The following is a 16,495-nucleotide window of genomic DNA, read 5'->3' as shown; positions in this document are numbered from 1 at the left end:
CGCATCGGAGCTAAGGGGGGTGGGTAATAAAAAAGAAAGACGTTTTGTTGACGTAGGTATTGTTGTTTCCGTTCAACGACGGAGAGGTATGTGCGTAGCGCGACTTGTGGATGGGGATTCATGGGCTGAGCTGTGTGTGATTGCGATGTATCAGGCTCAAGACATTGCCCAGCCCTGGAGATGATGCAGGTGGTGGAGCTTCCACGTGATGTTCATTTATGTCTTTACCCGCCTCTTCTTTACACCGGGCTTAATCAGGTGCGACACCACACACACACACACACGTTTTCCATCACAGCATCTCCGCTGCATACCAAGTCTTACAAGATCCATTTCACCCATGACATCTCGCCGTTTCCACGCGTTCCTGTCGCATCTCGCCCATCTCAACTACTAGCCAGGCCTTCCCCGCCCCACTCTAAACCTTAAACGCATCGGCTGGCTACAGACATACCTGTAGCACATCTCGTGCGTGGGTGCAGCGATCCGCACCGGAAGAGGCGCAACGCACGCACAGCTTGGGGCGTTTGGTAAACCCGAGTATGCTGAATGCCAAATTACCATAGATAGGAGGAGTTGCGTTGCGCACAGTGCAATCGCAATCTCAACAGTTGTGCAGGCACATACATGTCCATCGTAGAAATACTGATCAAAACCAACGTTTTGCTTGTTCCCGCTGAGCTTACTTACCTATCACGCCTGTGCGTCAATCCCACGTCTGGATGACACCTCCAGTCTCCGGTGCTTATTCCCCCTCTTTCCCGCTACCCAAGCGTTCGATTCGATAGTCTCGGTCTCGAACGAATGCCGTTTGCTTTTCCCCGCTGTTGCAGATCGCTGGGTGTGGTTGCACTAGGAGTTGAATGGTAAGCACGCCGGTACTGGCTTGCAGCCTTTTCGCGGGTCGCGTCCCGGAGGTTGGTGCGGCCGTTGGGTGGTCTGGCAGCTCTGGACTAGGGCGGCGGTTTGGTACGGGGTGGGAGAGGGGGTGGCTTTGGTGTTGGGGGGATTTCACGAGTCTGGCGTGATGCTGGGAGTTTGCGTTGCAGCTGCTCGTGAAGTGGCAGGGGTGTGTAAGTAGGTTATGCAAATTCCATCGTTGAGGGTGTCAGCACGTCTTGCGCATTGGGATTGTCAAATTCACAGGCACGCACAAGTCTTCTGTAGTAATATCTTGCTTGAAGCAATATAGAATGGGGTATTAAACACAAAAATGAACACCAAACAGACATCCCACTCACATCGTCCCTCTCATCCTTCCACCAATGTACGATCCCAACTACTAGCACAGAGGTCTCACTCATCATCGCTGTTAGCAATAACGGGTCGTTTTCTCTTCCTGCCAGCACCTGGTCGTGCACCACCCATCTTCGACTTCTTCTGCTTGGCCGCCTGCTTAACCGCCTGCTTGACCGCAACCACCGGCGCCACATCCGACGCCCTCCTATGCGGTCGACCCGGCCCACGACGAGACCTCGTAGATCGACCGGGCGGTTCATCATCCTCAGAGGCCGGCTCAGCCACATCTTGCTCTTCGTCTTCTTGGGTATCTGGCAAGATGAACTCGTCGTCTTCCGCCTCCGTGTCCTGGACGTACAGACTAGTCTGAGTGCTCTGCGACTCAATGACAGGGGGGATTTCGGGGATTTCGGGGTCGCTTGCCTCTACATCCATACCCGTATCTGAACCTGTGGACTCGTTCCTATTGAGCCCTCCGCGCTTGGACTTTCGCACTGCCTTGCGTCCGGGTTTGCTCGTAGCTGCCTTTCGTGCTTGAAGTGTTCCAGAGCGCCTTCTTGTGGCTGGCTCCACGCCGCCCTCTTGCAGCATGGCCTCTTTCCGCTTCGCTGCTTTTGCCTCTCTGGCTTTTGCTGTGGCGGCAAGGATACGTGAACGGTCCTCGATGGGCTGGCTCAGACTGGTGAGTGACTCCCTTTTCTTCGTCTTTTGCTTGGTCTGTTTGACTGCGACGATCTTGGCATTAGGCTGTTTGAATTGCTCTGTCTTCTCCTTGGGATAGTTGTAGTTGAAGAACAGCTCGGTACCTGCCTTGATGTCTCTGGTGGCGAAGAGCGCGATGCGAAAGACTGTGTTGCACAGCAAGTTCTTGGGGCCGCAGTTTGTGTACTTGTCGTCGGCATTGTTGATGAAGCGTAGTTTATTGCCCATGTATGTCGCATCAACTTCCTGCTCTACATGTTGGTGTTAGCAATCTGATTCGCGTAAGAATGATAAAGAAACTCACTCGAGTTTAGACGAAACAGGTACATCGTCTTCTGGTAGTCGTATATCGTGACTCGGCGATCGCCTTCCTTAACCGAGATGGCCTCGCCAGTATATTCACCAATATACTCGCCACTCTTGATGTCCTCGCCCATATAGAGTCCAAAGCCATGCACTTCCGAATGACCGAGCAATGTTTTCCGAGGAACACCCCTCTGTATCGCGACATTACAGCAGGTGCGTTGAACCACTTCATCGTTATAACGATTCACCGGGTCAAGAACTTCAGATGCTCCGCAAGAGCCACAAAGGTCTGCATCGCACTCTCGGTTGAATTTGACGCAGAGACATGTCTGTGTAAGACACACGCGCTTCCCCGACGCTGTTGCACAACTGCAACCAGGATAACGTCGGTTGCAAGAGTGAGAGCACTTGCATGTTTTCTCACAATTAATGCCTTCTCTAAAGCACCGGCATTTCGCGTTCTCGCAGCTGCCTTCGTGCTTGCATGGGAAAAATGGCTTCCTCTTCTCCCAATGTTGCGTTGTATCCTGGTTCAGCCACCAAGTGCTATTAAACTTACCAGGTGGCGGTTTCGCACCTTTGGGAGTAATCATCTCCGTCTCTGAACAAGACTCGAAAGCGCTTGGGTTTGCAGGAAGCTTATAGTTTATGACCTTCTCGATGTCGGAGTCGGAGTCAAAATGTGCGGGCAAGGGGTCGCCGGGTTCGTTCTCATCGTCGGTGTCGTCTCTGCTAAAGTTCGACACACGGCGCGGAGTTTTGTTGTTGGAGCCTCGACGACTGGTATCATCAGTCGCCTGTGTAGCGCGTTCTTCGTCTTCCGAGTCCGTCTTCCAGGAATCCTCGGGTACTTGTCTGATCTCGCCATGAAGAAGGCAATCGTGTCTGTCAAGAAGGTTAGGATTTCGGCATCAAAATTCACGCATTGGTACTTACTGATGGCATACTCTGCACATGATCTTTTTGTACGTTGAGTGCTTGGAAGACTGCTCATGTGCAGACTTCTTCCGTATGAGACTCTGTACAGCTTTGGACTGTTGAGCCAGGTACCAGATGCTGAATTCACATTCTTTGAACACCGCTGCAGAAGCTGTTGCCGCAAGTCTCAGAGCACTCGGGATCGGCTCTTCAAGCTGTGCGACAAATTCTTCCCACTTTTTGTTGTTCCGGTCAAACAGAGTAGCCTTCTTCGGCTCACCGTCTCTCTCAAACTCCTCAATGTGATATCGTGATCTTTCGAGGACCTGTGCTTCAAACTGCTTGCTTCCATTTAAAGAGTCGTTGATTCGTATAATGGCTTGATCCGGGGCCAGTAGCCAAAAAAGGACATCGTTCCACGTGATGCCTATTTCAGACAGGAATGCTTCGATGGCTTTATCGTAGAACCGGCACTGTTCCTTGCGGAAGTCTAGCGGCCCCTTCTCGTCATGCGTCATCTCGTACATATAAGGAAGCGTGTCCAGCAGAACCTCGCGACCACGGTAGTCTTCGTCCTGGAAATAGGGTGTTGCGAGTAATTTTGACTCATTGTCTTTAAGAACGTTGTTCTTCAGACTGACATACTCTTTGAAAGGAGGAATCTTTGGCGCATCACTCTTGTACTTTGTAGTAGGCACGGCTAAGCCTGACTTGACCACTGTGTCTTTGGGTTTGGCCTTGATGAATGTTTCCTGACTCATATCCACGAAGCGCTTAGCGTTGGCTCTGTCGAACGGTACTTGTATAGCACGCATGTTCTCAAAGGGGGAAGTCTTCTGGATGTACTTTTCGGGTAGGATAGGCTGCTGTGGACGCTTCTGCTTACGGGACCGGGCGCGTAGGTCTTGTTCTTGGAATGTTCTCTGATTCCGCATCTTTGTCTCCATCAAGTATGCATGTAATTCATGTCGTTCCGCCACATGACGTTTCAAACACGCTTCTACAGCTGAGCGTGTAGTGACGAGCACATCTGCTTGCAGTGGGGGCTTCTTGCTTGTTCTACCACCATCGTTCTCGACAGGCACCCGAAGGTGTTCGGGTTGGATGGTTGGATGAGTACTGACGACTGTTGCCGGAGCTGGCACATCTGGGATCATAATTTCGGGGACTGGTAATGGCGCTTCAGAAGGCCGGGTCGGCTCTGCTGATGCCTCGACAGGACGCAGGGCAGTAGGGGTGGCGGAACGGGACAGTAAAGGTGTCGAGCTAATGGCACGCCCCGGTGCAGGTTCGCCTGCCTCATCGTGAGGTGGCGGTGGCGGCGATTGTGTGGGCGTTGTGCTGCGTTCCACAGGACTGGCAGCCCTGACGGATTCTTCCTCCGTCTGCGCAGGCGCGCTATCAGCAATGATACTAGTATCTAACGTTGGAGTTTTGCTTTGGCTACGACGTGTTACCACAGGCGACCCGGACCTTGACTTACTCGAGCCCAGGTCGAGAGGCTTGAAGGATAAGTTTGTTACGCCCCGATGATCAGTCGCAGACTGACGCGGTGGTCTGACAGGCAGCTGTGGACCCGAGAACCCATCATCTCTTCGTCTTACTGACTTGATGGCTTTCTGTTTCTGCGGCAGTCTTTGTATGGCTGAAAGGTTTGGCTCAGGCGACTTATTAGGCAAGGGGATAGTCATGCTGCCGCTATCATCGTCCGGTGTTGCGTCGTCCGACTCGGGAACTACATCTCTGCGACTGGCAGGGGCTTGTTCTTGTGGGTTCTCAGAGACATCACTGGCCGGCTGCGCCGATGGGTCTACGGTATGGTCCAAGACGGGTGCGGTACGGTCAGTTGAGGCTCCGAGGGCCGATGTCGCATGGTACGTAGGTTGAGGGGAAATATCCTCATCTATCAGTATCGCTTGAGTGGTAACACTCGGTTCTGTCCTTGGTGTTGATGCGGCTGACGGCGAGCGGTTCAGCGGCGTGACCTTGGGGACTTCCGCACTTGGTCCCGCTCCTTGTGTGACTGGTGATCGAGGCAGGTAGCGTGGTTGATAGACTGGGTTTGCTGAAGATTCCCTGGAAAGCTCCGCACTTGGTTCTGTCACTTGCACCACTGATGAGCCGGGCACAAAGTGTGAGTGGTAAGTTGGCGTTGTCGAGGGCCCCGGAAGCCCCGTGAATGGCCCCGTTGTTCGTGCAACCGATGATTGAGGCGGATGATGTGAGTTATACGTCGGTGTTGCTAGAGATTCCATGGGGAGAGAAAATATCCGACTCGTTCTCTTAGGAGACTCAGCAGGCTTAGCTCGCTCAGGAAGCACAGCTTCGTGACGCGTAGTAGGCAAAGGAACAAAACCCTGTGGTCCCTGAATTGGGCGCTGATTCACCCTAGCATTTATGCCTGATTGTGTTGCTTGTCCGGATACTGGCGGCTCATCTTCATCGATTGAAAGATCAACAATCTCAACAGACTTCGTGGATGACGACGTCCGGTCTCGCGGTTTGTTTGTGAGATTGCTGTCCTTCGTACTACTATCTCCTCCAGACGTATCATTGCTCATGTTTTTCCCGTGTCTTTGTTTCGTTTGTCTCCGTGCGGCGACCTCCTTCCATGCAGCTGCAGCTTGCTGCGCGTCGGAGATCTCCTCAAGCCCATCTTGGTCAAGCGTTTGGCGATGGCGCCGTCGCACTGTAGGCGCAGGTACATAACTAGGCGGGTCGTCATCCAGAGTGAAGGGAGCATCCAGAGACCCGTCAGGTTTCATTGTTGATAACGCTGATGCGGGCTTGCCAGCGCCAGTCGACAAATTTGCGCTCTTTCAATAAGGTCATGGGAGGCGGGTCCAGATAGAGATGGCAGAAACCGTGATCATCTGTGATGCATATAAAGCGGCGTTGAGTGAGTGAGATTGAGGATCGTGTTGTGCCGACTGTGAGGCTTGATAGGCAAGTTGTGGCCGGCGCGCTAAATCTACGGCAACGCGTCGGCACGTGGCTTGTATTACCCCTGCATTTACCTAAGAGGCAATGGCGACTATTTAGCCCCACTCGACGCGACCTCGCAGGTAGAATTGCCAACACAAGAGTCAGAGTCAAGGCTCAACGCTCTGTACAGTGGGAGAACAACGCGGGGTGTGCGACAGTAATTATAATGCATTAGCGAGGGGCTTCCCCTCTTGGCCTCAGCCCAGCTCGTCAACAAACGACAACATCGTCGGTACATGATCTATCACAAAACAACCCAATCTGCCCTTGGACATCCGACATTGAGCGGGCTCCCGACGCCCCTTCCAAGAAACCGATATGCACACAACTAGCCTTGCGCAGTGCAACATGATTATGTCCAACCGAGTACGTAATAACTACAGCGGCGAGCGATATAGAAACGCCATCCCTAATGAAAATGCCCGTTTACGAGTGTGTGAATTGCCCTTTGAGCTTCTTACAGTCGCAGTCTACCATTGACCCGTCATCATGTCTTGATCCTAGCCAAGAAAATTTTGCTGCTGTTGCTGTCCAGGCCGTGGAAACACACTCGTTGTAGGTACCTGATCCAGGCTCATTCCGCCCATCGTCCCTTGGCTACCTGTATTCTGCCAACCCTGGCCCGTTTGCTGGTTGACAAAAGCGCTCTGCCGGAAAGGATTGGTACTGCCTGTAGCGTTCACTGTCAGGCCACCCTGTGGGGATGCGACACTCTGCGGCGAGGGCTGCCGTGCGAATGGATTTGTGCCGGTTGGTGTTGGCTGCAAAGGCTGCTGCTGCATCGGAGCGAATGGCGATTCTTGGATGGGTGACATGGAGTAAGGTGGAGAATTGATTGGTGATTGCGACTGCGAGAAACCGGTACTTTGTTTTGCGAATGGATTCGTGGATGACCGATTGAGCGATCCAGTGCTGGTAGGGCTAGTGAGCATCTTGGGCTCGGCACTCGGCAGCATTGACTGTCGGAATGGGTTTGTTGACGTTTGTTGTGGTTGTAAGGGTTCGGCAATTGTGGGAATCTGCATTTGCTGCTGTTGTGAATAATCAGGCATACCATTCTGTGGTATTGAAGGCATGGTATTCTGTACACCGAAGGGTTGAGGCGAATAGCCTCCAAAGCCTGCGCCTGTGAATTGTGACTGGAGCTGGGGTGCCTGCATCTGCGGCACCTGTGGCTGCTGCATCTGGAACGGATTGGTGCTCTGGCCATTCTGCATAGCAAAGGGCTGTTGCTGCTGTTGAGGAAAGCCCGTCTGTTGTGGAACCTGGAAGCCTGTTTGTTGGGGATACTGCTGCATCATGGGCTGCGTGGCCATGGTCTGTTGGTTGTCCTCGAGTGATGCAAAGAGGTCAATCAAGGGTGCGCTGGAGGAGGGTTTCGAGGCTGCTGCTGGCTGCTGACTGCTCGTATTGTTTGAGGGTGCATTCGCCGTGGAAGGCTTCGTATCCAAGGGTTTGCTGGCGCCATTGGTAGGCTTGCCCCCGTTCTTCTTCGCCTCCTTCTCGGCGATGTACTGTCGTCGGTTGATCTCGAAGTCCTTGTCGTTGAGATATTCTTCCAGGGATGCTGCCAGACTGGTCGGAGCATGCTTGATCTTGGGGATTTCCAGTCTTGTCGAGTGTTCGTGTGCTCTTGCAAGACTAAGGTATTGGACGACAGCTTCCGTCTGCTTGACGAATGTGCGGTATACTGCCAGCGCGCGTGTTGCGTCTGGCTTTGACAGCTCGAAATAGTGCTCTACTTTATCAATACCCTATAAACCAAGAAGACATGTTGGACTTACCGAGTATGTTGATGGTGCCCTCGTTCATAACATGGAAGAGTACCAGCAAATCCATCGTGAGCAATCGGAATGCTGTCATGGTAATCTCGTTTTCTGGTTCGTCGTCGAAGGGCTGGCACTTGAGCAGTGATCTGATCTGGTCCTGCACACTCTCGGCTTCACGAAGAAGGCCTTTTTCCACGGTCAGCCGCTTAAGCCGCCCCTCGCCGCCGCGCACGTAGTCGACCTTGGTGGCGCCATATTCGATCGCACGTCGCAGCAGGTATTCGGAGTAGGTCCGGATATTGTGGCCCTGGGTCTGTACTATTGCACGCAATGTTAGCGCCTGGTGTATGCTTTCTGTTGCAGTCCAAATGCCATCCGTCTCAAGATACAGGGCATTGGGCGACGCGGTTGCTGCCCAATTCGTGCCCGTGTTGTAGCCACATCACCCTGGCTGGGCGGCCCGGAACTGAATCTCAAGACGTACCCTCTGTGAAATGGTTGATGGCCAGCTTTCTGTGTGGGTTCTGCGCCAGGTATTTGAGCGTGACCTCGGGCTCGCCTTCTCTTATCATGAGATGTACGATGATTAAGCTCTTGAATACGATGGTCCATGTCGAGTCGCGTAGTCGGTTCGTGAGGGCGCGGAAGATCTCAGCCACGCCTGCCTCGCCGGCATGCGTCGCGACGAGGATATGCTCGACATACTTGGATTTGGGCGCGGCGAGCTGTATCGTGTGTTAGTCCAGCGTGATGGCGCATGGGGAGCAGCCGGAAGGAGCGAGGGCGCATAGCTACCTTGATCTTGGTGCCGCCCTTGACACTCTTCTCGAAGGAGCTGGCCATGACTTCACAGGTGGCTGCCCGGTTGGGCCGCGGGCTCGGTGGTGCCGTGTAGCCGTCGTGCTGGCGGTGGGTGCGGGTGTCGTGGCCGGGTGTCGCAATGGCTCGGGCAGTGCTAGGAGAGCATTACGGCGCGGGTGAAGGATAGGAGTCGTCGCGTTATCAATAGAGGAGAGGGTGGCCCGTAGATTGCAATCCGAGGAGCATGTCCGTTATTGGAGTGGACCGGGGTAGGAGGAGTGAAGCAGGGCGCATGGTGGAGCTTGCGCTTGCGTCGGGCTTGCTGCGAACGATGGATCGGCGGAGGAGCGTCATCGTGTCCCGCCCACGCTCCCCTCCCAAACACTGAAACTTTTCCCACCACGCCGCCAAACACGCTGCCATGTCTGCCTCACCCCCACCCGAAGAGCGCGAGAAGGCCGACGCCGACGCCCGCGCAAAGGAGCAGGCCGAGCAGGCCGCCCTGCCCTACAAGTGGGACCAGACCATCAAGGACCTCGACATCGCCATCACCATTGATGGCAAGTACAAGGGCAAGGACCTGGATGTCAAGATTACTCGCAACGCGCTCAAGGCCGGCATCAAGGGCCAGGAGCCTTTCATCGACGTTCGTCCTTGCTTGTTCCGCCCAGCAAAAGCATGTGCTAACGCTTTGTCCAGGGCGAGCTGCCTCATGCCATACGCGTCGACGATTCCACCTGGACACTGACCTCCGTCGGTTCCCAGAAAGAGATCTCCATCCACCTCGACAAAGTGAACCAGATGGAGTGGTGGGCCCACGTCGTCACCACAGCGCCCAAGATCGACACCTCCAAGATCCAGCCCGAGAACAGCAAGCTGGGCGACCTCGACGGAGAGACACGCGGCATGGTGGAGAAGATGATGTTTGACCAGAAGCAGAAGGAGCTAGGGAAGCCGACGAGCGACGAGCAGAAGAAGGCGGACATCCTGGAGCAGTTCAAGAAGCAGCACCCTGAGATGGACTTTTCAAACGCGAAAATGGGATGAGGACGATGATCCCTGGAGATGAAGATTTATACCCTAAGAAAAGGTCGTCAAGCAGATAGGCCAAAAGAGATATTACACGAGTTATCAGCATGCATTCAGTTCGGTTTCTTGCATGACCTTGCCTTCGTGCCGAGAATGACATTCATGAACTACCTCAACACTACTCTCCTCACGTAACACCCCTCTCCCTACCTCCCTCATCGTCCCTCCCCGTATTCCCCTCCACAACCGGCGCCTCCACAACCAACAACCCCTCGCCCTCCCCACCAAGCTGCGGCAGATTCTGATTCTGACTCGCCCGCCTCGTATGCGCACTCAGATTCAGACTCGGCTGTCTCTGCCTGCGTTTGGGCAACGGCGGCGGCGGCGTCGCGAGCTCACTCGCAGTATGCGCAGTACCAGCACTGCCAGCACTGCTTTTCCTCCGCCGCATCTCCCGAAACACATCTTCCCCGTCGTCGTCATCTCCGCCACCTCCTGTCCTTGCGTCTTGATCTGGGAAGTGTGCGGCGGGCAAAAGGGAGGCTGTGCCTAGTGCTGTTTTTGGGCTGTCAATGAGATCTTCAACTGAGTGTTTGCTGGACACGGCGGGGGAGCTGGGACCCGGGACGACGGGTTTGCGTTTCGTAAGATTCGCAAATGTGGACGAGGCTGCGGCGGGGATGGCCCACGTTTGTCGTTTTTCGTTCTTGGGGTGCGGTAGAGGTGTGCCTGGGGGAGGGAGGGGTTGGCCTCTACCCATGGGTTCGGAGTGGGATTTCGAGATGGAGGGATTGGAGTGGAGTTGTGGGCGGGGGTCCAGAGATGACGATGACGATGAGTCGTGATCTATGCTCGGGCCCTCGGATGTTGGTGGTCTGTTGGTGGTACTGGTGTTGGGCTTTGCGTTCTGCTTGGCTGCGAGCCAGTTCCTGGCTGCTGCTGTGGCAGAGTTGAGGGATTGGTTGATGGTCTGTTTCTTTGTCGCCATGTTGCTTGCTCCTGCTGCAGCGGCGGCGGCAGCGGCAATTTCCTGTGCAGATAGCTCCCTCGACTTGGTGCGTGAGTGATCCGTGTTCGGGACGGGTGCGGAGGCAATGCTCGCTGCGTAGACCGAGGCAGCAGAAGTGTCTTCCGACGAGCTGTCTGATGATTCCGTCATTTGGCGTGCGTTGCCAGGCCGCATTGGCGACTGCATCGGCGATGCGACAGGAAGCGACTTGACACTTGTAGGCGTCATGGTGCGGTCGTTTGACATCTCAGCAGAAGCATTCGACGAGTCAATCTTCACTTGAGCCACGGATGACGACGACCGCATTGCGCGGGGTCTTATTGACGCCGAGGATGACTTGTGGTCTGTCGACGTAGAAACACCAGTGCCAACTTCTTCTGAATCAACACTCGAGGCGATGGAGAAGTGCGCACTTGCCGCATCAGCCTTTTCATCAAGCTTCTCAGCGTCAGAGATCGCACTCTCCAGTGTGGCTTCGTCTTGCTTGATCTTGTCTGCATCTTCCTCATCGTCCTTTGCGCTATCCTCCCATATTCCACCTCTTATGACCTGCGCGATAGTGTCGGTAAACGGCATGTCATCCCAGTTGGGCAACACCAATGTTTCGTTCACCACTTCCCGAATGCGATTCTCGATGGCCCGCAGCACAACGCCATATGTGATCTGACGCGAACTGACGATTGGCTCGAGCGAGAACTCCATCTTCGGGGGCGTCTCAAAGGTCATCCAGAGTCTATTGCTAGGCGGGGGCTTGACTCTGATGAGGATATGTCCATCAAGCCTCTTCAACACGGCAGCCAACACAAGTGTCACCTCGCGGGCTTTGAATCGAGTGCCCAGGTCGATTCGTACGGTAGCTGATATCTCGATGCGGAAGCTTCCCTTGTAGCTGACATCCGCTTCTACAACGAGATCGCCATCGACAGTCAGCTCTTTGAGCTTGGGGTTCGTGATGAAGGGCGGCGAGGTGCCCATGTCGACCTTGCGTAGCTGCACGCTGCTGATGATGGCAGGCTTAGGCACGCGGGATATTTTCTTGTTGATCTTACTCGCGATGAAGTCTTTGATTTGCGAGGTCTTGTATAGAGCGAGAAACACCCTGCCAATCAGCGCATTGATCCAGCGGGTATGTAGGTTCTCCTCCGAAGCATGCAGTTGCTGGACTAGCTTGACAAGATCAGGTGTATCGAACTTGAGCGGGACGGACGGCGAGCCTGTATCGGTGGGGTCTTTCTGGTTCTCTTGGGCGTGCAACATTGCGTGGTAGAAGTCCTCTTTCTCAGAACAATTGTCTGAGAAGAGATAGAAGCCTTTCGCGTCGACATTGCTGTTGCTGTCAACCTGCTGGACCAATCGAATACCTGTATCCGTAAGCACTAGGAAACCATGACGGGAGCTTGAGTCTTAGCATACAGTTCCTCTTGATCCAAAGCTCGCCCTCCGGTATGCGTTCTCCACCCCCATATATGTCCACTTTGTAATGTGCGAGCGATATGACATGGCGTACTTCGAGCTGGTCTTCGTTATCGTACAGCATAAGGTGTCCAAGACTGGTCTGGGATTAGTTCGACTTCGTGCACTCAAGATGTATAGACATACCGCAGGACAACGTAGAAGACGTTCCGGGCCTTCTTGTTCTTCGCGTTTGATGCTTCTATCGTGGGACTCGCGTTCTTGTTCCTGTCAAAGATGCTCCTGTACATAGACTGGTACACGCTCGGGCTCTCCACAGCTACTACAGCACCGGCCGGCGTCGTTCGATCCGGAGGTTTGCCGTTCACGCCGCCTGGCACATACTCTCGGCACACCGCAAAATATCCAGCGCAGGCATCTGGCTCGTGGGTCCTTCCCTTCAGCTTCTCCAGTATCTCGTCATCTATGCCCGCTCCGACTTGTACGCTGTCATCGTTCTTCCCGTTTGCGGATGTGTCCGACTTCCTGCGCTGCTCTGGAGTTGCCCCGTCACCTGCGGTGTTGATGTTGTGGCTGTCTTGTTCCGTGGCTCTCGTTCCCAAGAACCATGCGGCTACGATTACAGCGGGCAGGAGCGTCAGCCCTCCGACGAGGTAGCCCCATAGGAATATCTTGAATACGGCTCCATACCCCCAGTCCCCACTCATCTTGGGTTACGTGTTATGCGGTGTTGTGGACCATCCCTCGCCATGTACATGTGCGTTGAGCGGATCGGCGTTCGATTGTAGAGTTTGGTCGGTTCTGTATATGTGTCGGGGGCGTTTGGTTGAAGAGTAGTCGGTTGGCACGGCGCGTCGAAGCAAGTAATGTAGCGAGTGATGCTAGCGCTGGTCGAAGGGTCCGGGTGTCGGTCGTGTACGTCGCGCGAATGTTTGGTCGGAGAAATAAGGCAGTCAGGTGTCAGGCAGCGAAGTGTTCTCGAGTACTACTTGGCTTGGACTTGGTCAGGGTCAGTGGCTCGACGCGAACTAGAGCTATGGTAGGGGCGGGGCCGGAGTTAACGCTCCACGTGTGAGGTGCACGTCGTTGATCGGCGCTAAAGCATTGTCCCGCGCTGCTATGACGGCATCTTCGACATTTCACCAACACGATCTCAAGAGAAGGGAAATTGCTCAAACTTCAAAGGACTAGAGGTTTCTTCGAACCCGCTACCCTTACGATTGCATCAAAGTAGGTGCTCTATCCGAAAATGTATTTACCGTGCGAAAGTAAACCAACAAACGGCGGGAATCATCTATTCTGACCCCTCCAGGGCTTGCTCTGATCCGTGTACACACTATTTCTTGGATAACAGCTTATCGTACAGCAGCCAAATATAAGACTTTCGTGTTCTCATCAGCATGGCAACCACAGAACCTCAGTCCTACAATCCGGACATTCCCTCGGATCCCGTTACCAAGACCACGGACAGCATCCATGTCGAACTCACCCCGCACGACCTAGACTCGCTGTCAGCAACCAAATTCGTCCGATCACCATCAGCAGGCGCAACAGTCTTGTTCATAGGCACAACGCGCGACTCATTCAACAACGAGCCTGTTTCGTCTTTAGCCTACACTTCCTACGCCCCTCTTGCCATCTCAACCCTGTTCAAGATCGCTACTTCTATCCTCACAAAACACGCATGCACCAAGATCGCAATCATTCATAAGCTGGGCGAATGCCCGATTGGGGAAGAGAGTATTGTTATTGCGGTTTCGGCACCGCACCGGCAAGCGGCGTGGAGAGCGGGTGAGGAGGCATTGGAAGAGACAAAGGACAAAGCCGAGATATGGAAACTGGAGAGGTTTGAAGGTGGGGAGGGAGTTTGGAGGGCGAATAGGGATGGGCAAAAAGGTGTCAAGGTAGAGGATGGCGCGAAGTAGGGGTGTGGAGAACGCCAAAGTAAACGAGGCTTTGCAAGGTAGTCGTCGCATTTGGGAGTTTGCTAAGCCTCGGATCCCCGTACGCAGATACTAATGCAGTGCAACGCGGCGAACGGTACATGTCCACTTCGTACCATGAACAAGTTTGGGGATCAATGTCGAGGCGAAGCATTATTTAGTGCCAAGGCTATGAAGCATAGTGAAAATGTGGGCTTTGTAAGCTTATGCTGCCTATGTATAGTGGAAACGCCTTGCATAGAGTACTATTCCTCATTTTGAGCTTACGACGTATGTCGTGAAGATGGGTATGACTTAAGTCGCTGGCTGTATGTGCCGCATTAGGAGTTCCCTGAACATTCGCATATATGCATTCGTCTGTAGCGACACTGCTAGTTTCGTCTAGTATTGAAGAGATGCCATCGGCAGAGAGATCCTGACCACTAGTGCGGCTCTTAACATCAACGTGATGTCAGACCACGCTGCATCCAGATATTATGTGTCCCAACGCCGTGTTGTAGCTGCCCATCACAACCCGTTTTTGGATGAGACATGATTGAGACCGCACATTGTCGCGGTGAGACGCCGATCATAGACATTGCACTCAGCTTATGTTGTGGGACACTTCCGGGTAGCCGTTCTTACTAACTTTGGAACGTACCGGAAAGCATAGCGAACTAGTTCAACGCTCGAGGCTTCCCCTCGAATTGTCGACCGTGTGCCTCTGATGCAATCGATCGGAGAACAACGCCGTCGTTCTCAACATTCTGTCGAGGCGTTCTGCACATGGTGCATTAGCATCAGGTAGCCTACATAATCTACGACACGTCGACAGTGTTGAGGGTCTCGACTTGACATAGAGGCGGGGTTGTACCAGTGGGCGCAGAATGATGTGCCTCGATTGCAAATGTCGCTCCGATGAGGCACTCAGAGCGCGCCGTGCTTGTGCTACCATGCGCAGCTACTAGGCACTCAGCCTTCTTGTTGTATACACTAATCTTACAGTCGTACTTGTACACGTTAACGGTCGTTATTGGTTCTTGTCAGAACCGTCCTTCTCGTCCTCCTCTATTATTCGCATCTGACCGGATGCTGCTATCATCTCGCTGATGGTATTCGGTACGTCATCCTCGGACTGGTATATTCGATCGTAATTCAATCGGCCTCGTAGAACTGCGCGAGCTTCTCTCAGATTGGCAATGTCAAAGGTCCACATTGCGCCACCCAGCGCCATGATCCCAACACTGGCGCAGTTCATCGTGGCCAGGTTCAGAGCCTGGCAGGCATCTGAGAAGGGACTGAAGTATTCGTGCGGGTTCGTGTTCGCTTCGTAAAACTTTGGCATGACACGGAGCTGCCGCCTCCATACGGCCTTGCGCGTAATTGCGGTCGAGGCCAGTAAGCAGGCGCTTCCGAGGAAGTATATCGAAAGCTGGCGTAATGATCGTGAAGACGTAATGGGCGTTCCTTCGTATGTGCTTTCAGCCGGCCGTGGAGGGGGGTTGACCGGCGCTGCCGTTGGACGGGACATCATTCGCAAGATCGGAATCTTCTGAGCAGCTTCCATAAACCTCTCGAGCCGTACTGCAGGTATTCTGGGGTAATCTGTCGGGTGACTGCAGGACTAGCGTTGCATGCCGAATTCGTTGCGGACGTTGCGGACCCCCGAGCGTGTCTCTGCTGACAGAGGAGGGGAATTTGGGCTTGCCGAGAGTCGTACAGTCGAGGCGGCGTCGTGGAAATACCCGGAGCGAGTGTGTTATTAGCCAAAGGCGTGGCGTGAGAAGGCAATGGCCGGGCAAACATCTTCGTCCGCCCGTCACAGAAAAGTTACGATGCAAACCGGCGTCGGTGGGTCTCGGGCCGTGCGCCCAGATTCCCCACAATGGCTGAACCCCTCTTCACCCACCGCATCAATGCCCTGTCATGTACAAACAAGCTTTCGCCATGCCAGAGTGCTCGATCAGATGCATAGATTGCGAATGACGCCTTCAAACAACGACTGCTGATTGATCTAGCCGCACCTCTTCGTATTGCGCATCTTCCCCTCACTAAAACCGGGCGAGAAGAAGATTCGATATCAACCTGCAGTATGCGGTGATCATCGTCAGGTACACCCGACAGCTAATTATTAGTTCCCGACCAACACACTCAGCTTACGCTTCCCCGTCTTTTTGCCACCTCAGATGTTTCCGGGTTCCTGGGATTCTTGCTTGGAACCACCAGCGTACCCGGTGGACAAACGTGCGTGACGTACAGCACGTTCATTCGACACGTGCTTCTGCGTAGAGGTCCCTGACGACAGCTGAGTAGTATCTTGTACCTCCAAGTCATGAAGATGCTCGTCAGCTACCCGAGTTGTTGATATCGACGATTTACATTTCTCGGTCACGACCAACTCA

At 53.8% G+C, this 16,495-nt stretch overlaps 6 protein-coding genes across 6 annotated transcripts; 2 read left to right on the top strand and 4 right to left on the bottom strand.

The window, feature by feature from the left end:
• Positions 1-1,296: 1,296 nt before the first annotated feature.
• Positions 1,297-5,930, bottom strand: J4E88_007594 (uncharacterized protein; the record flags this gene model as incomplete). The annotated part of the gene is made up of 4 exons (XM_049401211.1): positions 1,297-2,192; positions 2,246-2,398; positions 2,807-3,132; positions 3,184-5,930. The coding sequence occupies 4 exons, from the start codon at positions 5,928-5,930 to the stop codon at positions 1,297-1,299; spliced, it is 4,122 nt and encodes a 1,373-aa protein (XP_049252895.1).
• Positions 5,931-6,650: 720 nt separating this feature from the next.
• Positions 6,651-8,762, bottom strand: J4E88_007593 (uncharacterized protein; the record flags this gene model as incomplete). The annotated part of the gene is made up of 4 exons (XM_049401210.1): positions 6,651-7,888; positions 7,935-8,237; positions 8,404-8,644; positions 8,715-8,762. The coding sequence occupies 4 exons, from the start codon at positions 8,760-8,762 to the stop codon at positions 6,651-6,653; spliced, it is 1,830 nt and encodes a 609-aa protein (XP_049252894.1).
• A 379-nt stretch (positions 8,763-9,141) lies between these two features.
• J4E88_007592 (uncharacterized protein) lies at positions 9,142-9,767 on the top strand (the record flags this gene model as incomplete). Its single annotated transcript, XM_049401209.1, has 2 exons — positions 9,142-9,366; positions 9,420-9,767. 2 exons carry the CDS (start codon positions 9,142-9,144, stop codon positions 9,765-9,767), a joined length of 573 nt encoding a protein of 190 aa, XP_049252893.1.
• A 169-nt stretch (positions 9,768-9,936) lies between these two features.
• Positions 9,937-12,878, bottom strand: J4E88_007591 (uncharacterized protein; the record flags this gene model as incomplete). Its single annotated transcript, XM_049401208.1, has 3 exons — positions 9,937-12,119; positions 12,172-12,308; positions 12,358-12,878. 3 exons carry the CDS (start codon positions 12,876-12,878, stop codon positions 9,937-9,939), a joined length of 2,841 nt encoding a protein of 946 aa, XP_049252892.1.
• A 693-nt stretch (positions 12,879-13,571) lies between these two features.
• On the top strand, positions 13,572-14,096 carry J4E88_007590 (uncharacterized protein; the record flags this gene model as incomplete). Its single annotated transcript, XM_049401207.1, has 1 exon — positions 13,572-14,096. The coding sequence occupies one exon, from the start codon at positions 13,572-13,574 to the stop codon at positions 14,094-14,096; it is 525 nt and encodes a 174-aa protein (XP_049252891.1).
• Positions 14,097-15,123: 1,027 nt separating this feature from the next.
• J4E88_007589 (uncharacterized protein) lies at positions 15,124-15,627 on the bottom strand (the record flags this gene model as incomplete). The annotated part of the gene is made up of 1 exon (XM_049401206.1): positions 15,124-15,627. The coding sequence occupies one exon, from the start codon at positions 15,625-15,627 to the stop codon at positions 15,124-15,126; it is 504 nt and encodes a 167-aa protein (XP_049252890.1).
• Positions 15,628-16,495: the final 868 nt, after the last annotated feature.

Source organism: Alternaria novae-zelandiae, assembly GCF_023758075.1.
Source record: "Alternaria novae-zelandiae strain BMP 2774 chromosome Unknown scaffold_16, whole genome shotgun sequence".
NCBI classification, from domain to species: Eukaryota; Fungi; Ascomycota; class Dothideomycetes; order Pleosporales; family Pleosporaceae; genus Alternaria; species Alternaria novae-zelandiae.
This window is presented reverse-complemented; position numbering and strand designations above follow the sequence as displayed.